The 12,612-nt window shown below is 39.6% G+C and overlaps 1 protein-coding gene and 1 long non-coding RNA gene across 2 annotated transcripts; one reads left to right on the forward strand and one right to left on the reverse strand.

Annotated features, from left to right (window-relative positions):
- Positions 1 to 4,013: 4,013 nt before the first annotated feature.
- Positions 4,014 to 5,621, forward strand: LOC106780585. The gene is made up of 2 exons (XM_014668884.1): positions 4,014 to 4,885; positions 5,003 to 5,621. Exons 1-2 carry the CDS (start codon positions 4,014 to 4,016, stop codon positions 5,619 to 5,621), a joined length of 1,491 nt encoding a protein of 496 aa, XP_014524370.1.
- A 4,392-nt stretch (positions 5,622 to 10,013) lies between these two features.
- Positions 10,014 to 10,523, reverse strand: LOC111240935. The gene is made up of 3 exons (XR_002666600.1): positions 10,413 to 10,523; positions 10,203 to 10,259; positions 10,014 to 10,024 (listed from the first exon to the last, which is right to left on the reverse strand). It is a non-coding gene; the product is annotated as an uncharacterized LOC111240935 (long non-coding RNA).
- Between the last annotated feature and the right edge of the window lie 2,089 nt (positions 10,524 to 12,612).

Consider the following 12,612-nt stretch of genomic DNA (forward strand, 5'->3'; position numbering starts at 1 on the left):
TCCAGCTAAAGTATTCAAATTAAGGAAAGNAAATAGGCACACCTTGACAAACAATAGGCAATGGCCAGAACTGTTGACAATGATCTCANAAAATTAAAAAGTTGGTCCTTAACAACTTGACCAGGTTCTGAAGGTAGAATTAATGGCTCCAATGCTCTACAGTTAGTGAATAAGTCANCACACGAAAAATNGAGCATCAAAGAAAGATATAACAAATTCAGAATCTGATAAAGTTATTATCATAACAGANACCTGCAAATACGTATTGCTTCATTCCATAACAGTAATGGCCGAAGGTAAGAAGTTACTATATAATGAGTGGTACTTTTCTTCCAACTATTATCACTGTCTACAATATCAGAGTTAGGTATCAATTGCATTGAATAAGATAAAATAGTTAATAAAGGAAAAAAGAATAATAACAACAATATAACTTGGAAGAGTATTTTCCTTGTCTGGAACAATAATGGACCAACACCCTTATATTGCAAAAATGATAACACCAATTGCAGGAATCAACTTCACCAAAAGCCACACAAGATAATAGTTTATAATACATGGAAATATTCAATAATAATCTTTGATATTAACCTCTACATTTCCTTATTAATAACATACGATTAGTTATTATATTTCCTTATGAAATCATGATTTATTTTCTTAATTAGTTAGGATTACGATTAGTATATAAACAATAGTGTTATACCTTTGTTGNACATACAAACANTTTTATACAAAATAATTAATTAGTCAGGATTCCAATTAGTTAGGANTCACACAAAATCCTAACTAGCTATGGGGCATGATCTACAAGCTAGGACAATAAGGATTTAAAGGATAAAATGGAATCCTAATTAAGAAAAGCATGCCACATGCTATATGATATGTATGGTGTTATTATTAATACATATTCAAGGACTGAATTANCTCACCAAAANGGATCCCATGTTCCCAAAAGGGGCTACAACACAGCTAAAGCCAATTCATCAGTTTCTNAATATATTTTGNTGAAAACATTTACAAAAACTGTATTGGGATTCTCTCCATCATCACACTTGAGACTATAAACAAATTTCCCTTGACTTTTGACCAAGAGAGGTCCCAAGAGCCACACAAAGTACAATTGAGTGCTAAAGAACTACCCGAGCAATTCCAAATTNTGTGTGACCTCAATTTCTGAGGTTGTTACCACCAACCATTTNTGTTGTTTATACCTTTCTTTTCATTTATTAATGGACTAAGTTATCAAATGCCAATGATTTATTTCCANGTGAGTGAAGCTTTCAAAATCGCATACCATAAACAAGTTATTACCCAGAAAACCAATATTGAGAAACGTATATTTTAAAAAAGAACGAATTTATATCACCTCAATCGCTCACTCTCCGAAAATACAGCAACGTTGACTTAAACCACTAAGAATCTTCTTCATCCGCCGCACAATACCCTCAATCGATGCTTCCGAACACTCCAACCACGGCTTGCGACCGGAACCACAAATGTGTCAAATAAAACACAAAAAAATAAGATTAGGCTTCGCCATTTTCAACCACTAAAAAATTAATAGCATTANGGTTCGNCATTTTCACCTCAAATGATGAAGCTACTCCTTCAGCGCCCAGCTATGGCACCGCACCGAACAACGATAGTTCAAGAGACAGAGACGACGAAGAACAAAACCACGAAGAGGGTTGTAAAGAACAACAATCAGATCGAAGAGGACTCCAGAGAGAAATAATCACACNGAAGCGCGACAAAATGCCAGTGAATATGGTGTTCGAGAGAAAAACGAAACCTCTAGGGTTTNAGAAACACAAGAAACCTGAGAAAGAGAGAGGTCGAGCTTCAGTGCTTGTGAGTATGGGATTCTCACTAATATTATTAAAAAACTTATTTCCCTAATCACAAATACATTTTATTAAAAAACTCCTTTCCCTAATCCGTATATACAATCTGCATCTAAACTTTCGTTTTATCAACATACGGATACTACAACTTATATACTGACTACATCCTTGGATACTTTTCCCGCCTGCTCACGCCAACGTTATATACGGATATTATATACGGAAAATCNGTATATAAAAATCCGTATATAATATCCGTATATAATACCTTTTCAATAATCCGTACATAACTTCCGTATATAATTGTTTCTTTATATACGGATATATATCCGTATATAATATTCCGTAGATAATGGTAATATTTCTTGTAGTGGGAGTTGAAAGTCAGATTTTTGCTAGTGGACGCCGATACATCTTACAATGTTATATTGGGACGTCCATGTTTGAATGCTTTCGGAGCTATTGTGTCCACTCCACACTTAACGTTAAAGTACCCGTCGGATGATGGGAAAATTCACGCCGTTCGGGCGACCAGAAGATGCACGAGAATATTATGCGACCGGGTTAAAATTGAAACTAGCAATTTGCAAAGCTGGAGGGCGAAAGTCAGAGGTTGTCATGGTGGAGTTGGACATGGCTGAACTTGATCCAAGAACAAATGCGGAGGATAGGGTGGAACTGATGGGGGAAGTCATACCTTTCGTCCTAGAAGGGGATAAGTAGGTTACCATGCTGAGGAGCAGTCTAACCGATGAGCAGGCCCGAACCATAAGTAGAATCTTGACCGAAAACAAAGATTTGTTCGCTTGGACTGCAGCGGATATGCCTAGTATTCACCCGGACGTGATTTCCTATAAACTATCTTTATTTAAAAACGCTCGTCCGGTTTCCCAGAAGAAGAGAAGGTTAGGGATGGAAAAGAAGAAGGCAGTGGACGAAGAGGTGGGTAAGTTGTTGGAGGCTGGATTTATCAGGGAAATAAAGTACACTACGTGGTTGTCGCAAGTAGTGATGGAAGGAAGTCGAACGACAAGTGGAGAATGTGTACAGATTTTACTGACTTGAATAAAGCATGCTTGAAGGACACATACCCTTTACCTAGTATTGATGTGTTGGTCGATGGAGTTTCTGGGTATGAAGTCCTTAGTTTCCTTAATGCTTATTCAGGGTATAATAAGACTCCCATGTATCCGCCGGACAGTGAGAAAACTACTTTTATAACTGAGCGAGCTACGTATTGTTATGATGTTAAGTCGTTCGGGTTGAAGAATGCAGGAGCTACATATCAACGGTTGATGGACAAGGTATTCCAACAACAGATAGTTCAGTGCATGGAAGTGTATGTGGATGACATGGTGGTAAGGAGTCGGTCAGTCGAGGATCATGCAAAAGATTTAAAGGAAGTGTTTGCATAGGTATAGAAGTTTTATATGCGCTTAAATCCGTCTACGTTCGGTGTTCAGGCTGGGAAGTTTCTAGGCTTCATCCTGACCGCTCGGGGCATAGAAGCTAATCCAGATAAATGTTGAGCAGTACTAGAGATGAGAAGTCCGCAGAGCTTGAAGGAGGTTCAGAGGTTAGTAGGACGATTGATGGCTTTGTCTCGTTTCATTCCCCGGCTTGCCGAACGGATCAAACCGGTTGTTAAGGTGATGAAAAAGGATGTTCAGATGTGTTGGGATGGTCAGTGTGAAGCAGCGTTTGAGGAGGTTAAGAAAATCCTCAATAGTCCTCCAGTGATGGGAAGACTAGAACCTAATCAGGAGTTACAGCTCCTTTTAGCAGTTTCTGACGAGGCAATCAGCGCAACACTGATACAGGAGAAGCCTGAAATGAGGTTGATCTACTTTGTTAATAGAGGTCTTAAAGAAGCAGAAGTCTGATACCAACGGGTAGAGAAGGTGGCGTTGTCTCTATTATACGCCGCTCGGCGTCTTAGAGCTTATTTCCAAGTACATCAGGTAGTGGTACGCACCGATCATCCCATAGCAAAAGTCCTTCGTAAGCCAGATTTGGGTGGAAGATTGGTGGGATAGTCAATAGAACTTTCAGAATTTGGGCTGCGCTATGAACCACGTAGATCGGTAAAGGGGCAACACCTGGCAGAGTTTACGGTGGAATTATTTCCAAACACAAATGAGTCGTTCTGCTGGAAATTGTCTGTAGATGGCTCATCCAATAGGCAGGGTAGGGGTGCTGGAAGGACCAGGCGGCCTGATGATCGAGCAATCACTGATATTCAAGTTTAAGGTTAGTAACAATCAAGCTAAGTATGAGGCGTTGTTAGTTGGGTTGGAGTTAGCACGAGACCTGGGGGCAGAACGTGTAGAGTGTCGGACGGATTCTCAGTTGGTCGAAGGGCATATGAAGGGAACATTCCAAATTAAGGATGATCAATTGCTACAGTATGTTCACAAGGCTAAGCAGTTGAAGGCATTTTTTGAATTTGTTGAAATTAGGCATGTACCTCGAAAGGAGAACTCCCGAGCGGACATGTTTTCCAAGCTGGCCAGTGGAAAAGAAAAGGGCCACTTGTCTTCAGTAATAAGACAAGTGTTGGAAAAACCGACCGTGGAGTGTTTCGCTATATCCAGTTCGGGAATGAAGACAGGTTGGACGGGGGAAATAATCCAGTTAATCAAAGAGCAAGACGAAGGAGGGAGTCTTCGGGTCGCGGACACGAAGAAGATTGCTGGATATTGTTTAGTGGGCGACGATCTGTACAGACGGGGTTATACAACGCCTTTGTTGAAGTGTTTGGAGGGTGAAGAGGCAGAGTATGTAGTGAGGGAGTTGCATGTGGGTATATGCGGTCGGCATACGGGTGGCCGAGCCCTTAGGGCTAGGATCCTCCGAGCGGGATACTTTTGGCCAACGTTGGAGGAGGACTGTATGGCCTTTTCCCAAAAATGTTTGGCGTGCCAAAAATATGGGAATGTCTTCCATGCACCAGCCTCTGAATTACATAACATTGTTTCTCCTTGGTCGTTCGCTCAATGGGGAATGAACATTGTTGGGCCATTCCCGGTCGAAAGAGCGTAGAAAAAATTCTTGCTAGTAGCAGTGGATTACTTCACCAAATGGGTAGAAGTCGAACCATTGGCTACAATTTCTGCCACTCAAGTTGAAAAGTTCGTGTGGAAGTTAATATGCAGATTCGGGATACCAAAGACCATTGTGACTGACAATGGTCGAAAGTTCATAGACAAGAAACTAATGAACTTTTACAAGGAGTTAGACATCTCAGCTGTGACGAGCTCGGTTGAACACCCACAGACAAACGGTCAAGCAGAGGCAACCAATAACATTATCGTTCAAGAGTTGAAGAAACGTCTTGGCCCCGCTAAAGAAGGATGGGTAGATGAGCTGGATCAGGTTTTATGGGGATACCGATGCTCCCCACATGGCTCTATAGGAGAGTCGTCGTTCAATTTAATCTATGGAAGTGATGCTATGTTACCCGTGGAGGTGGGCGAGCCAACCGTTCGGCGAATGGCAAATGATATGGATGCAAATGAAGAATGCCTGAGAAAGGATTTAGATGTGTTGGAGAAAAGAAGAAGGGTGGCGGTCGTAAAGAATGAAGCTAAAAAAAGACTAGTAGCCCAAAGGAATAGTACAAAGGTACGACCAAGACAATTTGCGGAGGGTGATTTAGTATGCCGCAAAACGGCAGACGCAAGGAAGAAGCCAGAGGAAGGGAAGTTAGTTGCTAACTGGGATGACCCGTACATAATACGCGAAGCCCTACAGAACGGTGCTCATAGACTATAATGCCTAACAAGAAAGGATATACCAAACACGTGGAATGCCACACATTTAAAGTTTTATTTCAATTAAACTCAATGTAGTTATGTTGATTTGTTAATGCAATTGGTTGAAATTTTTATCTTTGCATATGAAAGTACTTTATTTCATAGTTACTTAAACGGGTGAAAAGAAGTAAGTACGAAGGAAGGAGAAATGAAGTCAGAAAATTGACTTCATATTGATCAGGTGGTACGAAGGAAGGGAAAATAAAGTCAAAAAATTGACTTCATCCAAACTCAGGAAGTCAGAAAAGTGACTCCTGATCGGGTATTACGAAGGAAGGAGAAATGAAGTTAGAAAATTGACTTCATACTGATTGGGTGGTACGAAGGAAGGGGAAATCAAGTCAGAAAATTGACTTCATCTAAACTCAGGAAGTCAGAAAATTGACTCCTGATCGGGTGGTACGAAGGAAGGAGAAATGAAGTCAGAAAATTGACTTCATCTAAATTCAAGAAGTCAAAAAATTGACTCCTGATCGGGTGGTACGAAGGAAGGAGAAATGAAGTCAAAAAAATCACTTCATACTGATCGGGTGATACGAAGGAAGGGGAAATGAAGTCAGAAAATTGAGTTCATCTAAACTCAGGAAGTCAGAAAATTGACTCCTAATAGGGTGGTACGAAGGAAGGAGAAATGAAGTCAGAAAATTGACTCCTGATCGGGTGGTGTGGAGAGAAAGAACGAAGTCAGCAACTTGAGTTCGAAATCAAAGGATCGACTCCTGATCGGTCTTCCAAAGTTCGAAGAGTTAGATAGTTAATTCGTGAGCGAAATAACATAGTATAACCGAACGGCGGATTCGACAAAGTATGAATTAAAAGGCAAACGTTCACACATCATACATAGTGTACCAACTAATATAATCCAAAGGCGATGAATTTAAAAGAAGTTAATTGTGTGCATAGTACAAGTAATTATGAAAGTCCTATGAATATAAGTTTAAGCGTCCAAGGTGGGATCGACAGAAGTGTTGGCAGGAGCTTCGGTGGTCGCAGGCGGGATGGTAGGAGCCTCTTTAGTAGTGGATACAACTCGATCGGAGAGATCTCCGAGCGCGTCATTCATATAAACCTTCATAATATCAAAATCAGGATGTTCCAAGGGGGTTTTGAAGAAATAGTGGCACTGCGCAATCCCTTGGTTAAATCCAAGCTCACGTTCTTGGCACACTTGGTGCCCAAGAGAAATGTTTTTAGCTATCAAATTGTCCCTTTCGGTTCGCAAGTTGTCTCGTTCGATAGTGAGCACATTCCTTTCTTTAGTTATCTCTTCATGTTGGGTAGTGAATTTTTGCAGGTCAATCTTCAGTGTGTCAACTGATTGTTGGAGGGAGGATACACCATCCTGCGCCTTTTTTAGGTTGTCGGCAGCCTTGACCCGTTCATCCTCGGCAGATTTGGTCATTCCTTCAATGCGGAGGGATAAGGTGGAGTTTTCCTTTCTCACGGCTTCTAAGTCTTTACGGGCGTTCTCTAACTCGGCCACTAAGAGTGGTTTGGTCGTCTCAACAGTATAATTCAAATAAACACTAGCCCGAGCAATGAGCTCGTAAGCCATGTTTAAAGATTCGCTAGGAGTCATCCCTTTGAAGGCCTTCTTCTCTTCAGTAGTTAAGTTGAAATGTAAATGGTCGGCGACGTGAACATTGGGATCTAAGGGACCGATCAGCAAACGGGTGCTTAACTTTCGTTTCTTTGGAGGTGAAGGAGTTTTTTCTCGAGCAGGTTTTCTTTTCGGTTTGAGGTCGTCAGGCTTGGGGTCAGTGGACGGAGTGGCTGTTTCTGACACTTTCAAGACCAGGTTCACCGGGCGGGAAGGAGCAGAGCCCGAAGCATTAACCAATTCGGCTGGGGAAGAAGTACCTTTGCTGGTTTTGCCCAAGCCTTTCTTCCGAGCCATCATGCAAAGAAATGCTTGATGTTGTTCCATTCCTCCAAAGAAATCTGCAACACAGAAGACAATTTAGACAGGTTAATGCTTACCGTTCAACGAATGAAAGAGGGAAAAAGCTTACTAAACACTCTGGCGCGTAGAGTGTCAGTCTCGAGCAGATCTATGAGTTTACGAGACGAGGTCTTCCTAGGCAGCAGATCGATTTGGCTTATTACTTCCAACTCATCCTCGGTCATTTCGGTCTAGTAGAAGGGAAACTTTGGCCGGCCATCATCAAAAAAATATTTTGGCCAACTGGGTTCTCGGATGGCTACTTTACAAAAATTTGATTTAAAGTCTTTATAAGAGGAGTTGAAGGAAGTGAATAACTGCTTATCCTTCACAGGAATTAATGATACCCAAGACCGATTACGATTGGGTAAGGCACGAAAGAAATAAAGAAATGAAGCAGGAGTTGAGGTTAGAAGTAACCGAGTGCAAAGCACACTAAAGGCTTGCATGAAGGCCCACCCGTTCGGGTGAAGCTGAGTGGGGCAGATATTCAGTTCCCTCAAGACACCCATTTGGAATTCGGAAAAGGGAAGTCTGATGCCTAGGTCACGGAACAAAGTTATGTATACATAGAAGAAATCAGCCTCATACCCTTCCCGACCGTGACAGGCCCGCTCGTTCGAATGGCAAACCACAAAAGTGTAATCATCGACATCCCTAAGGTTAGCTAGAATATCTACTTTCTCTAACAAGTGTCTTATAGAAGTTGTAGAGATAAAGTACGGGAGGTGATTCCTAACCTCGTGAGGGCCCAGTCATACCCTTACGCTATTGGAGGAGGAACAATGGAGGTCCACATCCGAGAATTGTCAAAATTAAATGCTACCTCATTACTAGAAGAACAGGATGAGGTTGCAGATGAGAAACCGGACGATGACGACGACGCTGCCCCATCGTCAGCGTACCCCCGTCCCTCATCCTTAGACCTATTGGATGAGTGGGAAGAGAGAAACATTACCTCGAAGCGGACGATCGGTTTGCAAAAGAAGAGGATCGGTTAGAAGATGCAGAGGATAACAAGTATTGCAAATAGAGAGGGGCCCTCCATCTATTTATAGCCGTAGAAAGCGGTTTCCTGGGTCAATCGCAGTCGTCTATCACTATGGAATCTAAGGGCGGAAAACAAATGTCTTTTCAAATCCAACATTGAGTGACAGGCGAATCGATCTGCGCCATTGATGTTAGGCTGATCATAAGGCCATAAAGATGTGACTCTCCAATTTCCATCCTCATTGGGAAACGATTAAACCCCTTCGCTTATATCAACGCTCGGGGCTTGGGGGGCTTATGTAGTGTATGGGGGTGGTCGGTTGGCTTGTATAGGGAAAAGGGGGTAGTCGGTCAATAGAAAGCAAGGTGAGTTGGCAATAGGTATAATGGGAATCGATCTGGAAGGCTTGGGAGTCGATCAACATGGTTGGTAGGCCGATCAGGTGATCTAGGAGGAAGTGTGAGTGAGTGCAAGGTAAAGGTATGTTTGATTGGTTAGGTGAATTCTGCGGGCACGTCAACAACGGTTACAACTAGGGGGAAAATCTTGTAGAATTGTGGATTAGCGGTTACAGGTAGTTAATGCCCATTACTTGAGCCTGATGCCTATAAATACAGAAATGTTAGCCAGGTATTTGACCTTTGGATCTAATTGCATTTCGCACTGATTCTACGGTGACTTTGCTGACTTGAGCATCGGAGTGCTAACGTGCAGGTCGCCATCGATCGGTACAAAAGACGATAGGATCTTTGGAGAGGAACAGTGAAGACTGCGGCAAAAATAATTGGGATTGAGTTCGGTTTTGGGCCTTACATCCGAAACAACTATAATAACGACAAAACTTATAACTATATAAATTTACTTCAATATTTCACTTAAAGTTATGTTTAATAATTGTTATAATGTACTTAAAATTCTATTTACTAAATGTTTTAAAATCTTTTTCACAATTGTACTCAAAGTGTTGTTTATATTAAATATGCCAGAGAATTTTCTAAGAAGTTTTTTTAATTTATTTTTTACATACGCTCTCTTATGTTAGTTTATACAAATAAAAAAAAGGCTTAATACCGCTTTTGGTCTCTAGTTTGCGAGGTTTTATTCAAAATGGTCCTACCTTTTTTTTACGTAACAATTGATCCCAACTTTTGAAAAAACAGTTCAAGTTAATCCTTTTTTCTTACAGCGTCAAATATTTAACGGTGTTGCTGCCCCCTGGACAAAACATGATGATGTGTCTAGTTTATGTCATTGGATGACAGTGTTAAGTTAAATGACGTGTCAAATTTAAATTAAAAAAAACATATTTTAACATAGAATAGGGGTTGCTTGCTCTGCGTTGAAGAAGATGCAGATGTTGATAGTGCGATGAAAACTGGTGAGGGTTTACTTGCAGGAGTTTGATCTGCCATTATCAAGCCCTGCCAACCTAAACTCAACCCCCCAAACAAAAGCACACAAAAAGCTTCAAAAAAACAAAAACACAAACAAAGCTTTCATTCAAAATAAAGACTTTGAAAAAAAACAAAAGGCAATACATATTTCCACTGCAACCAACAAAAGAAGAAAAAAAAGTGAACATGTTGAAGAGAAATCGAAAAGCTTACCTCGTATCAGGCATAACAAAGTGGTGGCATTATGCCACCTTTGTGTTTGTATTATACCTGAATAAAATAGAAAACCAAAACAAAACCAGAAGCATAAGTGTTGGTTCCCTCCGGAACAAAAAATCTTTAGCAACCAAAGCCAATAAATTTGTCAACTTTTTTTCTTCCTTGAAAACAACGAAACCTAGGAGAGATGTTCCTAGAAAATACCGCAAACACCAAAGCTTATCGAGATTTTCCCAATCACCGATCCAAAGCCACTGTAGAAAACCCCAAAGACCTAGAACTAATCAACAAAAAGGGCGACACTAATTTTCAGCACACAGAAGATAAAAAACAAAAAAGAAAGGTTTTTGCAAAGTGGGAATTTTTCATAGGAAACCCCAATTGCCAATTGCCATCAAGATCTGGCATTGCGAATTAAAAATGCAAGGACAGCCCTCCAATTTGAACTTTGATCTTTAGCAGAAAGTGATAATCCCAAATCGCGATTTCGAATGAACCTTAATCTCCCCTGTTTTTTTAAAACCTTTGTTAAACCTTTTGCAAAGTTGTCACGTGTTCAAATTAATTTTTCCCATTTTCTAATTTACACATCAATAAATCTCACACTGCCACGTTGCTAATGTTTATCCAGGGGGCACCAGCTCCGTTAGAAAATTGACATTGTAACCAAAAAGGAGTCAATTGAACAATTTTTTTAAAAGTTGGGATCATTTTTTACGAAAAAAAAGTTAAGACTAACTTGAACACAACTTCCCAAACTAGGGATCAAAAACGGTATTAAGCCAAAAAAAAAAAAACATGCAATGTAGCGTATTCGAGAAGAAAATATGACTCATTGTTTTTATATTTGTTTGTTTCATAGCATAGATTGATTTGTTCACTAACTACTCAAGTTATTTGAAAGAAAATATTATTGTGAAATGCAATTTGTTGGTGCACTTCGCTCTAGTAGATTGTGTGTGTAGTCAGGAATTTTAATATCATACCAACTACGATGCTATTTTTATTAATAATTAATTATTACCCTAAACTAAATTACAAAATATTAATATAATTAACATAAAATTGACATTGTTTTTGGTTTAATCAATTATTTACCAATGATTTATTGAGATTCTTACATATGGTTATTGTTTCATTAAGTAAATATGGCGATCTCATTTCCTAGACTTTTGGTAGAAAATTGGAAAGAAAGAATAGTAGAAGTTGTCGACATCAAAAGTGTCTGTTGTGTGAAATTGAGAGTTTTGTATTGACGGATGTTCAGAGAGGGAGAGAAACATTGTTTTCATTTTGTGCACTGAACCATAGCCATTGTCGACGATGCCGAGTTCAAAAGCAACCAAACGCATCAAACGATTAGTCTTCCCCCTTCTTCCAAATCTAAATGGCCATCTCCACCCTACATTCTCCCTGTCAGCTCTTTCTTCTCTTTTTCACTCTCTCTTCCACCACCATTGCCGACGACCAGCTTCTGTCAGTGGAAGGGCGTCACAACGAAGAAGAAGGTTATGGCATTAACATTCATATGAGCCTTTCTCAACCTCTGCAAAGATCACAAGCTAACAAAGGCACTTCCACAATGTTTGACATGTCCATCTCATAGAAATTATAAAAGAAAAAGAAGAAATTACAAGGGGATGAACTGTACATTCTACATGTGAAGTAATGTTGTGTACTTCTTCTGCTTTAATTTAAATCCCGAAAAATTAAAATTAGGTAATTTAGCAAGCATTGATGAAAAACAGATATTACAACTTTTCTTCAAAAAAACCATGCATCTCCGTTACATCTTCAAATGTATCTGTTTATTCGGTTTCTGGAGGCTATAATTTTCACTTTTGATTTGCAGTTTCAGTGAAAAAAGTATCTCATGTTCAACAATTACTTTTGATTAATTTGAGATAAAAAAAACATAAAAGATTTGGTTTTATATATGAAATTAAATTCTGTTAAATGTACCTTTTTTTTTGGTAAAATAATTATACGAATCATGGTTCTTCTCTTAGGCTTTTCACTCTGAAAGATGAAAAAAGAAAGGAAATTTAAATTGCGTTTTGATCACAACATTTGAACGGGGTAATAAGAAAATTTAGTAAAATAAATTAGGTTCAATGTATAACTTTATTCGTTAAAATATGGGTTAAATATGCTTTTAGTCCTAAAGTATCAGTGATTTTTGGTTTTAGTCCCTGCTCAGAACATTGATGGCATTTCATCCTCTTAGTATTAAAACATGTAACTTTAGTCCTTAAAAATGAACGGCGTTAATTTTTTGCTGACATGACTAACGATAGTTCCAGATTTTCACTGTACATTGTTTCCTTTTTCTGAAACGTGGCATCTTTTTGACTTTTCTGAAACGTGGTCTTCACTATCAGTCCCACATCTGGCACTGCCCCTT

The sequence above is a fragment of the Vigna radiata genome, unplaced genomic scaffold (genome assembly GCF_000741045.1).
Source record: "Vigna radiata var. radiata cultivar VC1973A unplaced genomic scaffold, Vradiata_ver6 scaffold_493, whole genome shotgun sequence".
Lineage (NCBI taxonomy): Eukaryota > Viridiplantae > Streptophyta > Magnoliopsida > Fabales > Fabaceae > Vigna > Vigna radiata.